At 49.8% G+C, this 24,909-nt stretch overlaps 1 protein-coding gene across 3 annotated transcripts in view; it reads right to left on the bottom strand.

Moving 5' to 3' along the window:
- CNTFR (ciliary neurotrophic factor receptor) overlaps positions 1–24,909 on the bottom strand; it is a 165,466-nt gene that overhangs the window by 105,790 nt on the left and 34,767 nt on the right. For all 3 annotated transcript variants that reach the window (XM_015848429.2, XM_032441286.1, XM_032441287.1), the window contains exon 2: positions 14,074–14,187. In XM_015848429.2, the coding sequence (XP_015703915.1) occupies positions 14,074–14,187 (114 nt within the window). The remainder of the gene's footprint in view (positions 1–14,073; positions 14,188–24,909) is intronic.

The raw sequence follows: 24,909 nt of genomic DNA, 5'->3' as shown, positions 1-24,909 counted from the left end.
CTGAAAAACCCAACACCTGAAAACACAAACTCTTCATTCAACTCTGAATTCAGCCACAGAGACATGGCCAACCCAAAACCACAATACCAAATGAGACAGGAGGTGATGGTCATCCCACCATAGTTAAGCATGTCTTTGTGTTGCCTCACATCCTTAATGCAGTCTCCCAGGCTGTTTTCTCACCCCGGAAAGACAAATAAATTGCAGTCACTACCTTGAGTCAGCTCTTCTTGCTATAATTCAAATGATCACAACCACATTTACTTCCTGAAAGGGTAAGACAAGTCAAAGCAAGGGAAGCAAACCATGCAGAAAAGAAATGGGTAGGCAAGAAAACAAAGGCAACAAACAAACAGCAAGTGCATCCTTAGGACTGATTTCTGGAGACAGTTCTGACAACATACATTTTACACCAAAGGCAAGGGCTTTACCTCACCAGATCTGACCAGCTCTACCCCCCAAGTCCCATGTCTTCTTCCTTGTACCAGTTTGGTGCTCACAGCTCCCAAAGCCACCCACCAGAAGGCTCCCATATTGGCCTTGGGCTCATGGAGCAGGACAGCTCCATCCAGCCATGCCACTTCTCAAGAAGGGATGTGCCATCCCATTGGTGACATATACCTGAAGCTGTTTTCAACACCAGACAATCACCCCAAAACGGCCCCCAAACTTCGCAATTGTAGCAGAACAGTGGGTTAAAGTCCCAATTACAGAACTGGAAACACAGTTACTCAAGAGAAAAATAAACCAATTACAAAAAAAGCCCAAAACACAATTCCAGATTATATTTAACACTCAAATTCCTCCTTAATTGCTCCAGTGTTTCAGCCAGTTTGCAGGGGAGGAGCAGGGAATGGCAAATTAGCTCCCCCTCAGGGCTGCATCCCTCTGGGGATCTTTCCGAATTTACATTCCCATTGTGTTCCTTAATTAGTGCATTCCTCCAGCTTTTCTGAGAGTCCCAACACTTCCAGGGCTGTGGCAGTACTTTATAAATAATACAGGAATATTCACAGCAATCCTGTTGTGCTCCTCTCAGCATCCCGGTGGCTGTCAGCTTTCCTGGGGACCACACATGGTCCAGAGCAGCCCACCATCGTCAGCACCAGATCTGTTTTATTTTAGGGAATCTTGGTGACCTCCTCCTCCCGCTTCTGTCTTTTTTGGGGTCCTGCCATCCTGGACAAATGAGTTTCTCTCCAATTGCTTTGACTCGATTGTGTCCCCATCACATGGTTCCCATGCTAGGATGGCACTCTAGAAGAAGGTTACATGACTCTCTGACTGCCCCATGGCTTGAACACATCAAGCCTGACCATAGCAGCACCATGCCACATACCAAGACATCATTGCCTTCCAGCCTGAGACTTCTGCTGGGGAAAAAAACTATGGGGACAAAATAATGGGGACAAAAAATGTAGAATGTATTTAGACTTCAGCAAATCAGCCAGCCATCGCCCACAGTTGTGGTGCAGGCAGAACGCAGAACCACTCATTACTCAAAGTGGTGGGAAAGCCTCCAGCACCCTCAGGCATGTGAGGGTTTCCCCCAAATATAGCCCTGAAAAACTGAATGGGAACCAAGTCCAAAGGAAAGGAAAGACAGCTCAGTGCAGTCGCGCATGGCAGGCTCCAAACCATCATTTTCCCAAGCCTCATTAGGGATGATTTATGAAGGCTGACACCATCGTTAACCTCTGACCATGTCCCCACTGCCTGCAGGGCATTTCACAACCTGCCCACACTGTCCAGCAGCACGGCGGTGGATGACTGCAGCTCTATCTGTCCCCTTAGCACAGCTGGGTGTGCTGAGGGGAGCTCACTGCATCGCCTTACATGTGGCAACCCGGCCAGGGGTACAGCACAGCGCTGGCTTGGGGGACAAGCCCCACAGACTTGGCACAGGCATGGGGCAGTAATAACTCACCATTTGCAATCCCATCTGGTTCTGACACGTCCATTATTCAAAGGCATTTGGCAAAGACCTTGGGCAACTAATTTCCAGTGTCTGGGTCAGTTCACAAGCTTATGAATTCCCAAACTACTCTCTGTGCTCATAGCCAAGCACTGAATAGGACTTTGGCTTATTTCAAGGGAGACAGTGTTTTCTTAAAACACCTGCCCTTGGAGCCTGCAAAATCCCATGGATTTCCATCCCCATTTAAAGAACATATCTAGTCCTTCTGTAGGCTGGACTAACGTGAAAACTCAGCTTGTCCACAGTGACACATTCTGACAGCATACATGCCTCCAGCATTGAAAAGTGGGAAAATTCCCAATCTTTAAGCAATTTCACAGTTTCGCAGGTGATTTGTGCCACTGGAGACCCTGAGTCAGGGACTCATACCTCTGTTTTCCCTTCTCAGTAATTCAGGGGCATAAAACAGGCAGAGCAAAGGCAGCTCCTACTCTAGGACCATCCCTGGTCCCTCAACTGAGAGTTAATTTTCTTCCCTTCTCAGTAGGGGTCAAAGGATGCACCCAGCTGCCCCCACTTCCAGCCAGTCCCCAGCCCCACTGCTGTGCACCATGGCCATGCTTGCTTGGCCAGATGACAACTGGTCTCACTGCCACCGAGTGCTCTCAGCACTCAGAAAACACCTGGCATCTCATTCCTGTTCAGAGAAGGAGCGGGAGGTGCACATGTGGGAACAGGAGATGGGGGTTTGCTCGAGACAGCTCTGTGCTTTTGGCAGGACTCGAGGGCATTTGTTTTGAAGCTGTGTTTACATGCCTTTGATCAGACGTGTTTAACTTTTCTGGTGCGTGACAGCAGCAAAACAAGTTTGATACATGGATAATGAAACACATTGTGCGTCTGTACATGTAAACGGCTATAACAAGGCTGCGCACATCAGCAACTCAAGCTGGAGGCGGAGAGGGGGAGAGGGAGATGGGGGAAGATGCATCACGACGATGCCAAGGCATTAGGAAAAAGCACTAACCCAGCAACAACAGCTCAATTGCAGCTGCCGGGGTTGGCCAAGTAGAGCATGCCCCAAGAAGCAAAACTCTTCCTAGCATCATAGGGAGCTTCTGCTTACCAGCTATAACCCAGGAAGGGGCACCATGAAGGGCTCTCATTTCAGCGCTGCCTGAGGGCACTGGTATCAAGCTGTCCCAGCTGTAAGGTTCTCAGCAGCTCCTGAAGCCAGAGCTGCCTTTGAGAAATGCTGGCAGTCAGAATCAGCGAGCAAAAAAGGAAAAAGCGATCTCAGAGATGCTCCTAAAATAGCCTCTCCCTGAAATACTATGGCACACCTGGCACAATTATCAAGGACGTTCTTGCATATGTTTAGACCAACTGGACCGCTAAACACCCTGCCGGCATTTCAAGCCTCGTAAGGCACTAAAAGCTTCCTCCCAGCGTGCCAGCAAAGTGCAGAGTGCTGCCGGCTTCCTCCAGAGCAGCAGGACAGCACTGGAGCCATGTGCACAGCCGTAAGCGAGGGAGCATTTCCCAGCATTGCAATGTAATGCCACGCTCTGAATGGCCAGCACTAATGGTAGTGTGGGGCAAAGCCTCAGCAGAGACTCTGGGCTGCCCCCGCTGAGCAGCGTGCAGATGATCATCCCATTTTGGAGGCTAAAGAGTAGCAGAGGAGCACGGATGCTGAGCACGCATCATCACCAGCCTCTGCTAAAGAGCAGACCTGGGCATGTTAAATTTACTAGTGCAAATGCAGGCAGCGAGACTTTATAATACAGTCCCATGCTGACCGTGCTTCAAGATGAGAGATGCCACCATTTCTTCGTGCTTAGCGCAGCAAATGACTGGAGCATGCTGGCACAAGAGGTTTCCTAATGGCATGCCACCTCGCTACACAACCTGTCAAGCCGACGCAGGCTTATGCGGTGGAGCACAGTTGGCAATAGAGGGGGAAGTGAATACTCAGCTGTGATAAATATTTAACGTGCTTTTAGTCCTGAAGAAGTGTAGCACTGAGGCCATCATCCTGTAAGTGAAAACCAAGGCTGATTAATGGGGGAAGGTACTCCCATTTATGGGAGGTTAGGATCAATCCCAATTCTCAGCTATTTGTTGAATCTTTAATGCTCTTTTTCGAGAGCAGAGTTCCTTGGTGAAGGGCAGCATCCTAATAAGGCTGCTTTAACGGCACGGATGTTAAGAGGGTATAAATAAAAGCCCTGTGAAAAAATAAACAGTGAGATGAAAAGGAAGGTTTTGCATGGTCACTGCATTTGTATGGCTTGAAAAAAACAGCTCTGAGAAGGTCCCTTCTTCTCTGGATGGTGGATTTGTCTCTTTGACAGCCTTTCCTGCCATCACAGGGCCGAGTCCAGAGTCATTCCCAGGCCGGATGGAATGACTGCCCATAAAGTCAGAAAAGCTCCCCAACTTTCAGCCATCACTGTGTTTGCAGAGGCAAAGCAGCCGAGTGGCTGTAAGAAGTGTGCCATCCCTGTGAAACGCTTCCAGCTACATCCCCGCATTTCCAGACCAACAGCTGTTCTTTGATCTTCCCACTTCCCTTATTTCCTATTGGGAAGATCTCTCCTGCCTCCTCATACCTAGTTCTACTCTCAGTTCAACAGACTCATCTTCTTATGTTCCCCCTCCAAGAACAGAGTTTCCATGTTGTCAGCCACCTCAATGGCCAAGACCTATCCCCTCCCTCTGCACCGATGTGTCCCAACTACATCCCCTCCCTTGTGGTCTCCAACACCCCACTCTCTTCTCCCCTGAATAGATATCCTTCATTTGACAAGCCATGGGTGCATCAGTGACAGCACTCCGTGCTGTCATGGGCTACTCCCCCAACCCCAAGCCAATAAAGAAAACAAGCAGCCAAGCCTCATCTCCTCCATCCGCAGCACCGCAGGCATGAACTCACTGTTGTGGGGAAAAGTACCCGCACAGCAACATGCACATCAGTGCCAAGCATTTGTCACCTCTCCCCGTGACACATGGCTTCATGCCCTACCAGCACATCCCTCACCTCCTGCAATGCAGCATCCAGCTGCTGATGCATGCACAACAAATACATCTTTCCTACTCCACTCCAGGCTGGAGCACTCACCAGCTACTAAGTGCTGATATCAACCAGCGTCCACAAGCCAAATCACTGTCACCGTTTTTCCTCATCCAGCCTTGTGAAAAGATGTGGGACTGAGCATCTGCTACAGGTTAACCTGCTTGCTGTCTTTGGTCCTCCTGATCCCAGCAGAACACATGGAAGCAGGAATGCTCTCCTGCATCCCACCGGCTGGCAGACAGGAGCTGATGTGCAAACTGCCAGCATTAGGTGGAAAATCAGCACTGGAGAGAAGTAGCTGTATCTGCAGGGGTATGGGATTACACCAAATTCCCCTGCAGGGCTATACATCCCAGCTTCCAAGCCAGACTGACTGACCACACAGCTATGGGATGCTCCCAGCACAGAGAAGGCACAACCAAGCCCAATCCTCCGCCGAACCACCCAGGTGCTCTGGCATCCCTCCCCAGATAAGGAGACCTTTTGCAGACCTAGCCTTACATGAGGGTGATGGAAACAGGGCTGCTGTTGTTTACAGGCTGCTGGCAATGGTGCTGGGCACCCCACATCCCTCCCCCAGCCAGGAGCCAGCTCCAAGAAAGGAAATTACACGAGCCAGAAGGTTTGATGGAATGAGCCCATTGGGCGGCTTGAAGATAGCTATTAATGGAGAGCTTTCTCTAATTGCTTTTGTATAATCTGGGGCTGCTAGGCGGAACTGGGTAATAAATGAAATCCAATTACATTTTCTCTCAGTATTTATTTTATTAAGTAGAATTCATCAGCTGATGAAGGGCCCCTCGAGGTAATGGCTCATGACCTAGTGGAAGGCACTTTTTTTATTATTATTATTATTATTTTCCCCACTTGGGGAAGCAGATAATTCAGTTCCCCAGCAAAGGCAGGCTGCTCCCCCTGCAACCTCACCAGAGTGATGGGGCATGGGGTCACTACGCAGCATACACACAGCATCCACGCTGTTCTTCCAAGCAGCATCCCTGCAGCCACAGCCCCAACAAGCAGCCAGAACCAGCTTAAACAGAAATGGACCATCAGTGCACAGCTTTCACGGTGGGTCCAGAGAGATGCTGCGGGGATTATTCCTACTATGCCTACCCTAGAGGCTGCAGATATTAGGGGCAGTGCTGTTTCCCTTTGATCAGTGTGCAGCAGAAGACAGTGTTCTAACTTACAAACTTTGGGCTCAGTAGAGGATGTATCTGGCTACCACTAAGAAGGCTGCAAGCACCAGGAACTCACATCCACCAAACCCAGCTCCTCATGCCAGCATATCCATAAGGACCAGCCTCACACCACACTGCAACAATGAACCCAAAGCATCTGTCTTGCATGGATATGACCACTGCCAGCAGGTAAGGCATGCTGGAGACACCAGGTACTGGCACCACTGTGATGCACTCCAGCTCCTGAGCACAGCTTGCAGAAAGGCGCTGCTGGAGCACAAAAACTAAATGTGGGCACACAGATCCTTCTCTGGGGATGAAGCAGCAGCAAAACCCAGCACAGCAGAGGTCAGGAGCAGAGCACAAACAACTCAATGGGACTGGGGTCGCCACCACAGTGCAAGTCCCTTCCTCCTTCCTCCCCCATGCAGAAATTTGTCTGTTTTTCACCCCTCTTCTGACCCAGGTACCGACCGCAATTCTCTCAAGCCCAGCGCCAGCAGCGGCTCACCCAGCTCTCATTGCCATCTTGTCATACAAGCCATTCATCACCCGCCAGAGAGAGCTCGTTACAGACGACAGACTCCAGCCTCCATTAATTAATGGGAAATACTTAGAGAGGCATACACACATGCACAAATCTGTCTGAGCGATTTCCTACGGCACCTATCGCAGGCACAGGCAGGTGCTGCAGCAGAGGTAGCGAGCTGCAGCCAGGTGCAAAACAAAGAAACATCAGAGCAAGAAGAGAAGAACATGGCATGGAGGTGGCTTATTTTTTCTGGAGTACGAACTGCCCAACATGGCTCAGCCTGCACCAAACACAGCCCTCACACCACGGGGCGAGCAGAAAACAGATGAAGTCAGAGCTGACAGCGCGACATGCGAGCAGTGCCACGTTTCCCCACGCTGCGGCAGAAGCAGAAGGCGAGGAATGAAAGGGTTTCAGAGGGATCTTCTGAAGCTTGTCTGGCTTTTTGATTTTGGAAGAAAACCCAAAACTGATTTGAAATGAGATCTAAACATCGTGTCAAAACCCTGCGCTTGATCTTTTTCACAAGTGGGCTTTCACTTTCTTCAGCTGAGGCTATTTGCCAAACACAACACAGAAACACAAGCTATTCCTGTTAATCTGAAGCTATTTTTCACCAAATATGTGATTCATCTGAAACTCTTCTACCCGGCTCTGCTTAAGGAGCAGCTATCTGCTACACTGCCCAGGCAGGATTTATGCTCAAATGAGCATTTGTGAGCAACAGTCAGACGGGATTCATAGAGAAATGTATCATCAATAAATCTGTCAATCACTTCTCCTGCCCTCAGCATGGGGCTGAAGCCTCGAATAACTACTCAGCACTTTGTCAACCTTTACCCCGGCAAAGTCTGGGTAAGAGACCTCAGGACTTAGCCTATTGATTGCTTACCATTGTTTGCGATGCCCTGTGTATGTTAGAGATGCTCCCTTCAAGCAAGATTAAATACCTGGCTTATGGCAATGGGAATCAACGAAAATCATTATTATTATTTTTTGACTAGCAAAGGAACAAGCACATTGAATTGCCCCATTGCCCATTGTGGTGCCAGGGCCAAGTGCCTGCTGCTTTGCACCCGTGCTTGCTCCCCGCAAGGCTGCCACAGCACATCCCAAGGCCATGTAGCACATCTCTGCATGCTAAAAGCAGTCCTGTCTCTGCACCTCTCAGCTCCCCCAGTAGCATCTTGTTGTAATAACAATGGAGTGACAGCTTCCCGGCAGCTCTGCGTAGCATCCCCAGCTCAAAAGCAGCCTTAATACCTCACTGCTCCCACACCTTTCAGTTCTTACATTTGTTTGAAGTTAAGCTGATCTAACTTGGGCGACTGGGTGCAGACAGAGTTGCTCAACCGGAGCGCATCGCAGAGAGGCTGCAACAGACACTCAGCAGCACTGACACCTCTCTGGCCAGGGGATGATGCTCACTACCTGCTCTCCCCAAGCACCATTCAGACATATTAAGACAGACAAAAGTGCCCATCCTGGCCCACCTAGGGGCACATCTGAGACCTTCCCCATCCTTCAATCACAAAGCTAGCAAACCCAGCACTCACTCCTCCAGCAGAGCATCTCCCACGAGCACCTCCTTCCCTCCACCACTTGTATAGAAAATCAGCACCCGTAGCCTTCAGTCTCCACATCTGGGACAGACACCCAAGCCAAAACAGAAGACAGCCCAACCATCCCTGCAGCACAGACACCAAGAGCCAGAAAGCAAGCAGAGAAAGCTGACTGCAAAAAACTTCCACATGGGAGCCCCTGTGCTGCCTGGGTTTGCCTGGAGGGGCTGTGACTGCAGCGCTGAAGATGCTTCAGAGGGGATAACTGCACTGAAGTTTGTCAAAGCAAGGTCTGCTGCCCACCATGCAGAAGCCAGGTGTGTTTGTTTTGTGTAACACATCGTGTAGCACATCATGTTTTTGCTAACTGCTGGTGAGAAGTCAGGAGCAGGGACCCCCCACCACACCTGCTGCAGACTGAGCACTGCTTGGGATGGAGGATGCTTCAAAGGGAGTTGAAGTCTCACTTTCTAAGGATGCTTTGACCTCAAGGTACCACCAAGCAGCCGAGCATATAGAATAAATATCCCTCCGCAACTCAAAACCTGTCGTTCACACCCCAAAAAGTCAGCGGGCAGATGCGCTACACATCTCTGGGGTGGGCTCACAGCCTGCAAACCCTGACATGTGCCCTACCACCAGCTGCTCCTCATCTGCACGGCACTGTCAGCGTGGGCACACGTGTGCGAGGTGGCACGCCAATTCCCCAGCCCTCACCCACACAGCTCGCTGCAGCACGGGCAGATTTCTGACGCACGTTCGCCTCCCGCCTCGCTTTATTTCTGCCTTGTGCCCGACCTCCCCCTCTCCTCTGAGTACTTCTCCCGCTGCCGTTTGTTCCTGTCCTTTACAGCCCTGCCTGCTGTCACTCGTGTAACCTTGCCTGTTTGGTAATTTGTGGCAATAAAGTGTCACGGTGGGGAAAAAATACAGCATCCCAGCGGCATATAAATCTCTGATCCATAAATTGTGCAGGCCCCACATGTGTGCCCCTCCTTTTTTATGTAAGCGCTACGATTTAGGGCAAGGGGAAGAAAAAGAGCCAGCAATGTGATCTCAGTGAAGGGCAGCGCTGAGCCAAACTTGTTAGAGGCTGTAACACCAAGCCTAGCGTGTGCTGCTAATTGCCCTGGAGCAGCGTGGTATCCCAGCTGCCTGGAACCATCCTGCTGTTAGAAAGAGAGGAGCTCCCCACTGGCACCCCTTCCCCATTGGGAAGGACACAAGGTAATGCAGCATGTGCCTGCCTTGCACGCAGCCTTAGCTCACAGGGCAGCTCCCACCCCAGAAGTGCCCCACATCTGCCCTAAGGAGCAGAGCATCGGGCATCCATCACTGCAGTTCTCCTGGAGCCAAGACCCACAGCGCCTGTGATGCAATCCAGTGAGCACATAGTATTTCAGAGGGAGTACTGTCCCCATTACTGATGGTTGTTTCTTTTAATTGGAAAACACTGCTTGGCTCCATTAGAGCCCTCATTTACTGAATGATTGTCGCGGTCATGCTGTAGCTCAGCAGTAAAAAGCCATCCCCAGCACTCCTGCTGCCTCTTGGCTGAGCCACATCTCCCGTGCCTCACTCTGGAAGCCACCCCCCTCCCATGGCCTCTGGCACATTAGGATCTCACCTGCCACCCATCACACAGCATAGCAGAAAGGCTTGCATTAAAGTCTCCTCCTGACACTGACATCTTTCTGTACATCTATGGCCCACCTGCACAGCTAAGTATCATGCCTGTGAATACAAACATGCCGGGGAATGCACATTCACTAGATGGAGAGCTTGAGAAAGTGTCATCACCAGCTGACAGCCCACATGTGGTTTTGTTACAAAGGTATCCGCTTCCTGGCTTGCCCACAAGTCAGAGGAATATATGGCCAGAGCAAAGTGGCACCCTGGAGACAGGCTGAAGTTGAGAAGAGAGCAAGGGATGCTCGCAGACTGTGTAGATGGACACATTACAGGGGGCAGAATCTCCCCACTCCCCAGCTCAGGAATGAGGCATCCTGTAACTGATCAAGAGGGGTGTGATAAAATACAGTAAGGTTTGGGACCCTAAAACTGCCTGCAGGCACCTCCTTCCCTCCTACAGCCCCAGGCAACTGAAGCATTTGCTGGGATAATTCCAGCCCACAACTATGGCTGGTCTTGGGAGCCCCAGCAACAAGCTGTTAATTAGAGAAAAGCCAGCAGAGGTCACCAAGATGGATGGGGGAGTTATGGAAATGACTGAGCTAGGCTCTCTGCAGCAGTGTGTGGCAAGAGGATGAGAGGCAATGTGGTGCAGCTGAAAGAATGAGCTCCCGCTGGATGCAAGGAGAAATTTCTGCCTGTCCTGAGGGCCAGATGGAAGAATGGCCCAGGCACTTGCACTCACTGAAGACATACACTGCAAGACCTAACCGGGCTTAGGAACCACTCCCGACACTGAAGCTGAATGGCTTGTACCAATTCAAGTGCTCTCTGTGCCACCTGATGAGGGATGAAGACTTTTACAAGAAAGAAAATGGCACTGGACACAGGAATAAAAAACAAACCCGTAGGAAAAAACACCTTCTTGAGCCAGAATCCCAGGAGGCAGAGGATGGAGACCCTCAATATGTGAAGACTCACAGCCACACCTGACCTGTCACAGAGCTGGTGATCGTTCTGCTCTGAACTACAGACCTCCAAGGTCCATGTGGGCCTGCAGGAATGCAAGGAGATGAGATCGCTGGTCACACCTTATTTTTGGTCACAGAGCACCACGGGGCCTCTCAACCACCATCTGAAAGGCAGGTCCCTCCTTCAGAACAAGGACAAAACCCTCGAGCAAATGAGCCACCATCACTCGCTGCGCCTGGAGGGCTCCATCTCAGACAGAAGGTAGGACAGATTTCCCTTCAGACCCTCATAAGCTCTGCTAAACGCTCAAAAACTGCATAAACAAGTGACAGCACCAGAGCTCTGGCAAGACATCTGTCCATCTATAAATAGCGCTCCGCCGCCTGTCCTTATCGCAGGGCTTTGATGCGTTTGGGGAGAGCATTTTTTTTCCCCATCTCTTCCAAGTCCCAGGCAGCACAGATAATGGGCTTGCATCGATCCAGCTCAAGTATTACTAAACTTCCTACTACCGTGGCAGCACGCCAGCCTCAAAGAGGACAAGAGAACATGTGTCTGTTCGGAGCCAACCACAAGGAGCAGGCAGAAAATTGCTTTAGACTTAAAAAACAACAACAAACAACAACAAAAAAAAAAACCCTAAAAAAAACCCAAACAGGTGCTTTTTGCAGATTTGTAGATCAATCTACAAAGTATTTTAGAGGTTGAGAAAAAGTCAATAGAAACAAGATATATCATTGTTGCACAAGAGCCTGAGAAGTCGTATTTCTATCTATGCTTCTACAAGCACCGCACCACAGGCTCGCCATCCCTCTTCTGTGGTCCTCCATTGCTTCTCCAGCAGAGAAGATAGGGCCAAAGGATCTGCTTTCAGGAACCCTTTGGCTGTATCTGGAGCTGGTTGGGATCTGATGCTCTGTACATGCATCACAGCTGCATCTTGCTCTGCAAACACACAGACATGGGCAGCTGCACCAGCAGACAGATCTCCCACTGACTGGTGCTCCTTGGGTTCCCATCAGCCTGTGCTGAGCACACAAACCCATTTGGGCTTCTTGGAATGCTCCTAGGTTTGGGTGTTGCTGAGATGGTCCCATGGCAACCATTGCTCCAGCCAATGCTGCTGTCCAGGGGACCCTCCTGGCAGCATCAAATTGTGTACATTACACAACAAGTATATGTGCACTGATCTCCAGAACAACACAGAGCAATGGCCTGCCCTCCGTAGTCCGCAGGAACTCATCCCACCTATGGACATGTCTGCCATGTACCCACCACTCCTCTCGCACCATGGTGGCACAGCTTGTAGAAGCCTTAGCACGGACCTCCTTGCAAACCCTTCAGCTCCACCACAGTGCTCTACAAAGCATTCTGTGCTTTCCTCCTTTGCTTTTATTATTATTAAATGAGCCACATGACGTGCCTTATTAAACCAGACCTAAATCATGCCTGCCCCTCCCTAGATCCTGTGTAATGCATCAGCCATTAAACATGCAATTAGTCTGCATTCACAAATCCATGCGCTGCTCACAGCGGGACCGTTTGCCTCCGCTGCTGCCTAACGAGCCTCCAGGCAGCAGGCCCCAGTGGATCTGGCCACAGCCGTTCCTGAGGCACAAACAGCCTTCCCTTTCAGAGAAGGAAGGATAATATGTGCATCTGGACCCCTAAAGTTGGTGATGTATCCTTGATGAACAGGGGGAGCTGTGGGATGCTCAGCTCAAGTTGCCCCAGAGCCCAGCCTGGGCCATGGGAAATGGGTACGGTCGCAGCCTCCAGCCCTTCCTACAGCCTGAAACACACGCTAAAACGTGAACACCTTCCCCACATCCCACCTGACCCCAAACCCACACCCCTCCATCCGCTTCCCATTCCTCTGCCAGGCTTGAGCTGCTCCGATCAGCAGGGTTGGGCTTTTATTCCTGCACTGCAGCGTACAAGCAGGCGCCAGGGGACGTATCATTCAGCAAAGTCAAGGAAGCAACAAGCAGCGTTAACCATTAGCATGTGTGTACGGAGACCCCTAATAAACTCTCTTTTCCCTTGCTCCCGTCTGCTTTGCTCTGGGCCACTAAATCCAATTCGGCAGAGCTCAGAGCTTGTAACGAAGCTGCAACACATTTGTCAGATCCCCGACTAGACCCATGGCTAATTTTACAATGCTAATTTATCTCACCATATTATATCGCTTTCATTTCATCCCCCCGGATCCCATTACTGCCAGCGTACCTTGTAGCCAGCGTGTAACAGTAATTGGTATTATTAGCAACGTACCCTCCTTGTGCTGCTCTCTATTTGCAGAGCTGCAAGGAGAACTGTTGCTGGGTGGAGGATGAGGAGGGATGGGAAGGGGTCCTTATTCCACACCATCCCACAGACGCCACCCCCAGGCAGCGCTGATGGCAGTTTTGCTGCTGCAGACCAATGTGCTCCACCAGGTGCCACCCACTGTGGTTTCTCCCCTTCAGCTACATCCAGTGTCTGCATCCAGTCTCGCGTGCACTTGCAGGGAGCATTTCCGTCCTTTCTTGGGGCTCAGGGGACAATGATTTGGCTGATGCAGAGTGAAAGAGGCTGCAAAACATCCCTGGGAAATGGGTTGCATGGAGGAGGACAGTAGAAGCAGGCAGGGAGAATTCCTGACACTTGGTGTTCACTTCTTTGGTGCAAGTGATTGTTTTTCCAAGATCAGCACCATTAAAACCGCACGATTTTTGCTAAGTGGGATGCTGTGCTAGTCAAACAGTGACAATTCTCATTTAAGATGCCCTTGCTTGGCAGTTACAGACCCATTAAAAAATTTAATCCATAACTTTCATTTTTCAAGCCCAGCAGCAGCAAGCACTGGCCTTCTCAATCCCTACCAAGTCTCAGCATGGCCCATGTCCCCAGTCAATGCAGTACCATCACCACTCTTTCTCTGCTCCCAGACCTCTAAAAAGAATGATGCTAGATTATCACATCCCCATACAAGGCATGAATAGAAAATCTGACAACCTTTGGACCACTGTTGATAGCCATGGTGTTTTCCTAAGGGGACGCAACCCCACAGCATCAACGGGACAGAACTGGGCATAAGAGAGATGCTGTATCCACAGCAGGAAGGTGTGAACAGAAAGGACACCAGCTCTGATGCTCAGAGCACGTGAACTGAAGGCAAGGCAGGTAAGTGAGCACTTCAGTTTACATCTCACCTCTCCTCCGGTCCTGAGTCCTGGGGGCGTCCCCAATTTATCATCAAAGTCTCTGAGATTCTTCTGGTTTCTCACGATCGGCTGAACCCCGTCGCTCAGATCTGGGAGTTTCTTCTACAAAGCAGAAGAGACAGTCTGTCAGGTTATCAGGTGCAGCGCTGTGTTTGCTCCAAGCATAGGCAATCAACAAGGGAGGGGGCATCTGTTTCCCAGCCCTGGCAGCCAGGGGTGACACAAAGCTTGTACAGATGCACAGCCCTCCTGCAGGAGCATCCCAGTCCAGCCCCAAAGCATGCATCTGCTTAATTATTTTGATTTAGAGACACGAAACAGGAGAGGGGGAAAAATACAGCAGCTTGGGGCATCTCTAATCATCTTTCAAGACAGCAACAGTCGCAATGCAAAACAGTGTAGCAGGACCAAAATGTCAGCCCAGCATCCAGGCACTTACCCATGGGTCTTGTGGTGCATAAGCCCTAATCCTGCAGGGCCTTACACACAGTTACACTGTGCATCAAGGGAAGGAAAGAAGCACACGCAGCTTTGTGGCACAGGTTCCCAGGACTACAAATGTGCAAGAGATGCTGTGTGATGTGCTGCCCAGTGAGATGGGAGTCTGGGGCATTTGGTGCCATTGGTTACAGCAGCAAATACACTTCTTGTGTTAGACAAACAAATTATCAGCCAAGATCTGCACTCATTATCTAGCTCTTGTGGCTGAGCTTCTCTGGTTCCCTCCCTCCTTTTTAAGCGCTTTGTGAAGATTAAAATAATAAGAAAAAGTAAAAAATAAAAATAAAAAAGAAAAAAGTACGATGGTTCTGCATTATTAAATATGAAAAATAGAAGGAGCCAAACTCCACTGGCAAGAGGAGAAGCCTCAGCGCCACTCTTGAGGAGATGTTTTCCCACGGGCGACTGCAAGCCTGGAACACGATGTGCTTTAATTAGCACCCGAGCTGACGAGCTCCATCCCAACCCTCTGCAGGTCCCCAAACACTGCACAAACCCAAACTGCAGCCCCTGCCCACCCCCACCCAAAAAAAAAACAAAGAAAAATAAACTTCTCGGAGCGCCTGATTGAGAAACACTCATTTGCAAAGAGCTGGGAAATAATTAAAAAGTTTTCCCAGAGCTTAAAAGGAGGGCAACGGACCGTTTGTCACACCGGCAGCGCGTGGCGTGCTGCAATTTATCATGCTTGTCAGGTGTCAGCCACCGGGAAATTTATCCGTGGCTGCCCCGAGCCCAACACACACAACGCCCCATCACTCACCAGCCGCCCCGCCGGGCACCCCAGGCTGACAGGGTGTATGAGGAGGGGAGGGCTCCTCCTCTCACTGAGCTCCTTTGCTCTGCAATGCCAATGATGCTTTTATTTTGTTGTTTGGGTGGGTTTTTTTTAAGCTGCAGATGGAGCAGAGCAGAGGAAGGCAGTGCAAAGCAAGCTGCGAGGATGCTCTGTTGCAACCAGGATGAAGGGTGTCCTTAGGACCTGCTCACACCATGAGGATGGGCACAAGATCACAAAACCATCTGAGCTGAAAGGGACCTTCAAAGGTCCAACTCTCCTTCACAGTCAGGGATGCCAATCTGGTGCCCAAAGCCCCCCAGCCTGACATTAGGTGTCTCCAGGATATCCCCAAGCCCTGTTCTGTTGGGACAAGCCACCTCTGGTACAGACCCCAGAGCCTCACCTTCTCCTCTTTGCTTCTCAAAACTCAAACTGAGGACCAGCTCAGGTTCTGGAGGGGATCAGCAGGTGTGTGCAGAGCAGGTATGTCCAGAGCAGGTGTGCAGCTGAAGGCTCTAACTCAGGGCAACCTTCAGGAAGTGAGTATCAGTGAGCTGAGCTGCCCAGAAAACAGGAGACAACTCTGATCACAGCACAGACAGGCTTGCATCAGTCGAGCCATGGACTTGGCTGTCCCTCATGCTCAAAGCACTGCAGGTCCTGCTGGGAGCAGAGATGCAAGCAACATCTCTGCACAGACACTTTATGCATTCCTGACAGCAGTCTGCCCTGGTCTCACAATGCAAAGGTACAAGAGTTTCTTCAGCCTTACTGGAAGCACATATTTTTTAAGCTGCAGATAAAGTAATGCCCTTTTCTTCCCCCCAAAGCTTGTACTGACAGCAGCTTAAAACCCTTCTTTTGCTAAAAGTTTCCAGAAAAGTTCAGCTGGAGGCAGAGACATGCGAAGTTTCAGTCCACAAGGTTAAAGACTGGCACAGTTTCAAGCAACTGAAGACAGGGTCTTATAGTCACAAGTGTCAGGCAAACTTAATTATATTATTTCCTGAAGGAATGAGTTTTCCCTGCTGAAGTCCAGAAGTTATTAAAAAAAGTTGACCTCAATGGAAGCAATCAAGAAAGAGACAAGAAGCCCATGATGGATTCTTAAGGCAGGAGGGTCCATGCATTTGCATTTCATGGAAGGGTTCAGATTTTTAGGACAGGTGTACTTGTAGGAGGAAGGATGCCAGCTCCAAGCAGTGCTGCATAGGTACCACCTGCACCCAGCTCAGAGAGGTGGTGCAGAAACCCCATCCCACCCTTCCCAACTGCGCCATTACTCCCCAGTAGCTGGCTAAGATGACGAAGCATGTAGATGCAGAATAATAGATTTCAATAGATTACTGGAACTCGGATATTCCTCCAAATTATTCAGAGAGTTTAGGTCACCAGCTCCTCACAAAACCCATAACCCCCATACTGTCCCCAAAAATGCAAACTGGCCCCATGGTTTAGTGGTGGGCACAGCATCTCCAGCAGCATGCATCTGGTGCTGGCTGCTTTGGCTGTGATGCACATGGAGCCTTTTGCAACTGAGAACAAAGTTCTTTTTAAGAGCATAGAAAGTCTCAACGTGAGAGAAGAAAGGCAGGCTGAGCTGACCCCTCCCAATGCTCCAGTACAGAGTATGGTCCAGGCTGGAGCATCCCAGTGCCAGGCTAGCTCTGCAGGGCCCTCAGTTCTTGGCAGCACCACATTTGTGCACTGCAGTAGCATTGCAATAGGCTGAAAGCACAAGTATTGTATCAGCCCTCACCTTGCTCACAGTGCTGCTGTTCTGAGGGGTGTCCCATCCAGGAACCAAGATCCCAGCAGGGGCTGCAGAGTGGACACCAGCTGCACTACAGGACCAAGCTCCCTGGGTGAGTGCAGGAGCTAAACCAGACCTGTGCCATGTGCCTAAACCCACATATAGGCACACAGAGGGAAGGCTGTAGGAAGAGCCCTGCCCAGCCCTGCACTCCCCTGGTGATGGCTGCACACAGCTCCCAGGGGGGAGCGAGGCTACGAGTGACCTCATGGGTTTCTTCCACAGCTGCCCTCTCCGCTGCTGTGAGTCACAGAGCAGTGACAGGCCATTTGTCAGCACCGGTGGCATCATCGCCAATCTTATTTCTGAGCAGACATCTGACCTTGATTGCATCCCCGAGACCTGTGTTACCGCACGGCGCGGGCAGCCTCCTGACAGCTCCCAGGGGACATAAGGAGAGGCCACAGAGGTGACAGGGGATCGGGATGTGACAGAGCCTGATCCTAGCTCAGGATCAGCAGCGGGGCACAAGCAGGGTTGTGGGCTTGTCCCACTGTGCTGTCCTTCTAGCCCAAGAAGGGGTCTCCCATGCTGAGCATGAAGCTCCGTTACAAATAATGTGTCCCGATAGCACAAGCAAAACCTGATTTGTTCTTCTCTCAGGAGGAAAAAAATGACCTTTTTTCCTTCTTCCTATCTTGTAACCTATGTCTGTAGTATCCTGTGTTTCAGGCCAGCCTGTTGAAAGCCCTGGGTGCAACTTGGTACCAACCACTGCACCCACACCTTCAGAGCCAGCCATGACCCAGGCTGAATTTAAAACCAGATCTGCTAGAAGCTGTACCAGCAGCCCACAAAACAGAATCACAGAATCACAAAATTGTTTGAGTTGGATGGGACCCTCAAAGGACACGTGGCCCAACTCCCCTGCAATGAACAGGGACACCCACAGCTCCACCAGCTGCTCAGAGCCCCTCCAGCCTGACCTGGTGTGTCTCCAGAGATGGAGCATCCATGACCTCTCTGGGTAACCTGTGCCAGTACCACCTTGACTGTAAAAAAACCTCTTCCTCATACCCAATTTATATCACCTCTCTTTTAGTTTGAAGCCATTTTTTCCTTGTCCTGTCACCACAGACCCCACTGAAGAGTCTGTCCCCATCTCTCCTACAGTGACTACAACCTTAGTGACTGTGTGATTCTATAGCAGAGACAGGACACCCGAGCCAGTCTCGTGCTCTCTTACTTCTCCTAAAAGCAACAAATTAAAAATGACACGGGACTGGGAAAAGACAGACTCAGTTAAGATGAAGAAATCACTGCCATTAAACATCATTAGAATAATATGCCCAGAAAGCTTCATAAAAGGAGATATCATATGATTGAATGCTCTCCAGACTCTCATTTTACACAGATTCAAAACACCAACCAAGAGAGTCTTGTAAAACCCAACTCTCACAACTTTCTGAAGGCTCTTCGTGGATTTATTATTTTTCTCTTCCCGAGGAGATTTTTGGGTTTGCAATTGAAACTATAATTCTTTTAGTTCCCAGCAGGGTGGGGGGGGAGAGGGGGGGAGAAGAGAAAATAAAAGGGGAAAAAAAAATCATTTTTCATTAAACTGAAGCAAATGGCGTTTTTGCTTGTCAGAAATATTTGACACAACTCTGACAGACTCAACCAGACATAAATAAAAGATTTAAACCCTTACGCTTCAGTGCTTAAGGAAAACCCGCTGTCAGCCCCACGCTGCAACAAGCTCTTCCCTATGGGCTGCGCTCCCCAGGTGCTGCCAGCTACATCCTGATGACAGGAGGAGGACAAACAGGGACCAGCCTCCTGCTGTCCCTTCCTACAGCCCAAACCCTGCCAGCCCACGTTATCTCACCCAGCGAACAGCCACCCCATGCTTTACTTCTTCAACCAGCCTCCTGCAGCAGCAGTGTCAGCAACGCGGCCACAGACACCAAGACAAGACATGGAGCAGTGTCAAAACCCATTCTGAAATCCTTCTATCCTATTAAAGCCAGTGAGGCTTATCTGCATGGATTTACACTGTTTGCCCCAATATTTAGCAACTGAGCTGACTAATCTATGTGCATGAAAAGCCCTGGTGGCTCTGAGACTGAGCAATCTACATCATTCATCATCTAGATTAGCTATTGTCTTAATCATCTTTAAACCACTCTATAATACATAAGGGGGATGGATGTCCTATATGCTTGGGATATGTGCAAAAAAACCCAGCCACCACACACAAGAAAAAACCCAATGGGCTGAAGCTCAGTAACTTGGGCAAAAGCTGAAGTGACAGCTCCTGGTATGCTACAAGAGAAAGGAAGCTTGTTGCACCTCCTGGCTTACTTTCTCACCCTCTGCACCCCAGTGGCCTTTAATTATTTCACAGCTTCCTGAATGTGCAGGTCAAGGATGAAGCCCTGTCCTGCTATAAGGGATAACTCTGCACATCTCCACAGGAGCACAAAGAAAGAACAGGTTTTCTCATGGAAAGAGAAAACAGTTTAGGGGGAAAGGGAGCGGGTGCAACAAGGCAGGAGCAAATGAGGCTTTGGTTTGTTGCTGTCAGAGCTGAGGGAGCTAATAAACAGACAGATGAGAGCTAAATTGTCTTCTGAACCTCTGTATCAGTATTCACATTACAGAGGCTGCTTCCAGCAATTCCAGCGTATTAATAATAAATGCTACATAATTACAGCAGACTTGCTTTTGTCCTCTTCCTGTTTTCTGTCAATGTCTGCTTAACCCTGCGCAGCCCGCAGCCAGCTCCAGCCCCACATCTCCCTCCTTCGGGACCCCAAGGAAAGACTGCATGTCAGTGCCAGCCTGTAGTCATCACCCACCAAAGCCACGTGAATCTTTATCACCCCCAAAGGATTCTGATCACGTCCAAAGGATTCTGGCTACCTCGATCCCTTTTGGACATCCCCTGAACACTCCAAAGGATTTTGTCCATTTCCAATCCCTTTGGCCATCCTTTGACCATTCCCAGAGCATTCTGGCCATCTCCAATGCTTTCTGGCCACCTTTTGACCACCCTCAAAGGATTATGTCTAACTCTCATGCCCTTCGGCCATTCCTTGACCACCACCAATGACCCATCGCCACCGCATGATGACCCCGAACCCCAAAGACCATCTGCCAGCCCTTGACACTCTGTGCCATCTGACAAAGTGAATGGTGCTGCAGGGTGTGAACAGGGAACACGTGGGGGCTGGGACAAGTGAGGGGACAGAGGAGCATCCCCAGAAAAAAGCAGCCAGTGGAAGACATGGGAGATGACTCCTTGATCATGGGAGATGACTACCCTGAACTGGGTAGAGGAGAACCAAGTCAGTGTCACGATGCTCCAGACCAAGTGGATGCCCCTCAGTGCAGCACCATGGCCTCTAACCCATCCACTCCTCCAAAGAATCCCTCCACTTAGGCAAGCTGCAACAAAAGGCCATGTCCTGACCATTTCTGGAACTGATTCAAGAGATTTTAAAATCCTTTAGCACATTTTCTTCATGTTCAGAAGCATTTTATACCATCAAACTGCAAATTGAGCTCTGGCACCTGTGTTGCAACCTACAGCGCTGTTTCCAGGAGAACTCCTTCCTCAGTTGCATGCAAAGAGCATCAGAACTCTGGAAAAGGGCCCATATTAGCTGTGCTTGTTTACAGCAGAGCGCAGGTTTAATTTGCACCTTTCTGGCTCGCTCCCTCTTCTTCCAGCCTTGCAGGAGGCTGCCATCCCCCTTAACATAGCTTCAATAATAGAAAAGAGCAAATACCTCAAATGGGATTTCTGCAAGGAGAAACCAACATGCAAAGCGGAGCGTTCCTGCCTTCCAGTGCAAATTAACTCAGCTCCTGCCCCGACTGCAGACCTTTCCAGACATGAGACTCACTGCACTTCAAACAAATGCCAAGCATCTCAGACAAATCATTCCACACACAGAAAGAGACTCAAATGCTATGGGAACACTTGATTAAGACAGCTGAGCATTAAAAAGCCTTGAAATAGGAAGAATAGGAAGAGAACCAAAAAAAAAAAAAAAAAAGCAACTTGAGCTCAGCTGCATTGCTCACACACACCAGAAGGTGTGGATGGAGTGACATCAGACTGGCTGTCCTTCACACATCATGTCCCACCCAACCCAGGACATGCCCAGCACACCCAGCACTGCCATCCATCCTGTTACTGCTCTCCCTATGTTCCCACAGCCACTCACATCCACTGCAAGGTTTCTATTCTGTCTCCTCCACCAGGTGAACTGCAGAAGCGTTTTTTCTTCCCTGCCCACGATATATTCACTCTTTTGGCAGTTTTCAAAAAGGAAGCAGCAAGCAGGAAAAGATGATGAAGAGAAGAACCGTATACACAGCCCATGCAAGGGATGGAGGAAGGCACAGGACAGGAGTCACAGAATCACAGTATCATAGAATTGTTTGAGTTGGAAGGGACCCTTAAAGGTCACTTGGTCCAACTCCCCTGCAACAAGCAGAGACACCTAAGGCTCCATTGAGATGCTCAGAGCCACTCCAGCCTGACCTTGAGTGTCTCTAGGGATGGGGCATCCACTGCTCTCTGGGCAGCCTGTTCTGGTGCTTCACCAACCTGACCGTAAAAAACTTCTTCAACTTCTTCCTTATGCCAGCAGGACTGCAGGTGCCACAGAGCAAACAGAGCAAGGTTTGCCCCAGGTGATCAGCTAGTACTCCTAGATGCAAAGGCAGGAATGTCCCAGGCAGCAGCAATCCTGCCAGGTCTATTTCCTGTTTTCCAACCAACCTCCATATCAAAACCTATCCCTAAACTTCAGAATGCTCCAGGCAGCAACAAGCACAAGATCAGTACTGGAAGAGTTGACCCCATGGACCAAAAAGGGATACAAACAAATCACTTCATTGTTCTCTGCTTGAAACTTAGGTATAGCTTCACAGCCCATGGCAATGGGAGATCTCCAAAGACAAGTGACCCCAGGTATGGGAGATGGAGAGGTCAGCTGGGCATCACCAAATACTGACTGGCTGATAATGAGGCTCTGGAAAGGAGACAGAAGGTCTGAACAAACAGGGATGTCTTGTACCTAGGCATAAGATGAACTCTGCTGATTATGAAGACTTGTTATGGAATTTGCTTGCTTTCTAGGCAGTGGGTTGCTAGTGGAAATGTACAGCATACATGTCTTAAGAGTATAAAAAGGCTTGCTTAGAAGAATGAGAGGAACATATAGAGCATTATGATCATGATCATCACAGCAATGAAGAAATTTTCCTGGCATAAGAACCCTATGTTGTGTTGCTAACTCATGACACCCAGGTACCAGCTCCTGGTGCCCAGTTCCTGCAGGGTGCAGAGTCAGAGCAGCAAGGGGATCGATCCCCATCTGGATGGCACAGAACACTACAAGAACAGCATCTTGTAAGAGCTGCTCTCCCAAAACAAAGGGACAATCCAGTGTGATGGGGAGAGGGGTCCCATACTCAGGACCCCAGGGATGGGAGATCAGAGAGGGAGGGGCTGAAGGGGCATAGGTGCAGGGAGGTCCATGCTGTAGCCTAGAGCTGGCAAAAGCTGCACAGCAGCTGATGGTGGTGTGTTGCAAACCATGTGGGCGTCTTGCCACTCCCCTCCATAAGCAAATATAAAAAAGAAAGCATGCTCTTAATAACAAATTAAGCCACTAATTGATACCAAGCTCTGATAGGTCTGGGTGAAACAGAGGCAGAGCTGAGCCCTACGCACCAATGCTGCAGTGATTGCAACAGATACACAAGGGGTCTGATGTCCCCTCAATTCCAGCTCCTGCTGCTCACACCAATCTTTCATTAATAAGGGATAATAAAGTTTGAAATACTGCACACCTCTGAAGCCCATGTAAAGCTCCCAGCACTTGCTGGAGCTCTCCATTCCCTTGATCTGCTAGGACAGCTTTACCAAGCCAGAAGAATGACATCCAGCTCAAGACACAAGTAAGCACAGGAGGACCTTGCTCATGAAGGTGCTGTGCAGGTGAGAGGTGAATAAATAAAAGCGGCTCAGGCTGACATCAAACTGTGCAGTGAAGCTCATCAGATGGTGTTAATTCAGTGGAAAAGGTGCAGGAGCAAAGCATTTGTTTGAGCAACTCTGGCCCAAAAGGGAGCAAACTGAAAACTGACAAATACCAGCCCTACCTTAAATTAGCACAAAGCTCCTCTGGAGTCTTTTCCTATTCCAACACTTGAGTTAAATTGAGAAAAAGGATGCTGGACCCCCCTGGTGGGAAAAAGAACCTTCTGTTGCCTGACTGGTGATTGTAACAAGGACAGGCTGCACCTCAGCACACCTTCCCCAAACGAAGAGCCCTGTTCTGCTGCGGTGCAAACAACTGCTGCTTCAACATGGTTCCTCCTCCCCTTCCTTCAGTCCTAAGTCAATTACAGGAAGGCTAATGGGGCAGAGAGGATGCCAGTTGGCTGGGTAATGATGTCAAAGCACCTGGCATTGCCTGGGCAACAGCTAGGCAGCAGGGTTGCAAATGAAGGAGCAGGATTGCACTTGGGCCCTGGAAACGAGCTGATGCAATTGAGCATATCAGCATTAATGAAGATGGAAATAATGAGAGCACCCAGAGAAACAAGACGCCGATGGGGGAGCTGCACCCATCAGGATAAGTCAGCTACAGGCTCAACATGAGCAGGCTCCACAGTGCCATGCCCTTCACCCAGAGGTGCTCCTCATGCCTCACTGCTCCAGCCATGGCTACCACTTGGTCCATCCATTGAAGGATGTTCTCTGTTGGGAGGGCACATCTTCGAGCAGCCTGAAAATACGGGGACAGAGGGTACATGAAAGCAGAGGTGCTCAGCAGAGCAACCCATCACTCTCCAGGCTTGAGATGCCCACATCACCCACAAACAATGTGAAGTTTGCAGGCAAAACACCAGGAGCCACTGTGTGGGCTGGTATTTGCTGGCTGGCACTCAGCATGCTGTACTTCCTGGACCATGGGAAAGCAGACAGATGTTGCAGACCTCACACACCAGCAAGCCATTTCCAGCTTTAGATCCCGTTCCTACTGGCATCTTCTCCCTCAGCCATAAGGTCCATCACATCTGCCTCAGCATGTTTACTAACTGAAAAGCCTTCTCTCCCATGCTGTAACATCAAACAGTGTTCTAACCTTAGCCTATAAGCTCCCCCACTTTCCTGACCCTATCCTTCAGTTCCCAAAACAACAGTAAATGGACAGGGAGAAGGTGGATGGTGCTCCTCCTCCCAGTGACTTTCACACTGAGGTGGGCAGATGAGACCATGGCAATCACACTCAGCTTCAGTGGCCCCCCACAGGCACAAAGCCTTGCCAGGAACACAGAGCAACCTGCACGACACAGGGGTGTGTCATGCAGCCATTTACAACATCACTGCCCTGCATCTCTTCAAACCTTTTGCTTTTGCCTGAGATAAACAAGCACAGGTCCAGCTGCTCATGCTCCCACCCAAACCCCTCCAAGCACTGTCACGAAACTGCTCAATGAAGCAGCTGCCCATGCCATAAACAACAAGCACCATCAATGGGAAAGAGGGGAGCAGCCTGCAGGACCCGAAACTTCCTCTCCCAGCCCACATCCTGCAGGACATAGGGCTGGACCCAAGCAAATGCCATCCAGGCACTCTACCTGCTGCCTGCACTCACAGCGATGCCATCCCCAGTTGCTTTTAAATGTCAGCAGTAAAACCAGCTACACAGAGGGAATTTAATGGAGGAGGAGGGAAAGAGGAGAGGAAAAAAAAAAAAAA

The sequence above is a fragment of the Coturnix japonica genome, chromosome Z (genome assembly GCF_001577835.2).
Source record: "Coturnix japonica isolate 7356 chromosome Z, Coturnix japonica 2.1, whole genome shotgun sequence".
Classification (NCBI taxonomy): domain Eukaryota; kingdom Metazoa; phylum Chordata; class Aves; order Galliformes; family Phasianidae; genus Coturnix; species Coturnix japonica.
The sequence above is the reverse complement of the archived record's forward strand: the minus strand, read 5'-3'. Positions and strand labels throughout refer to the sequence as shown.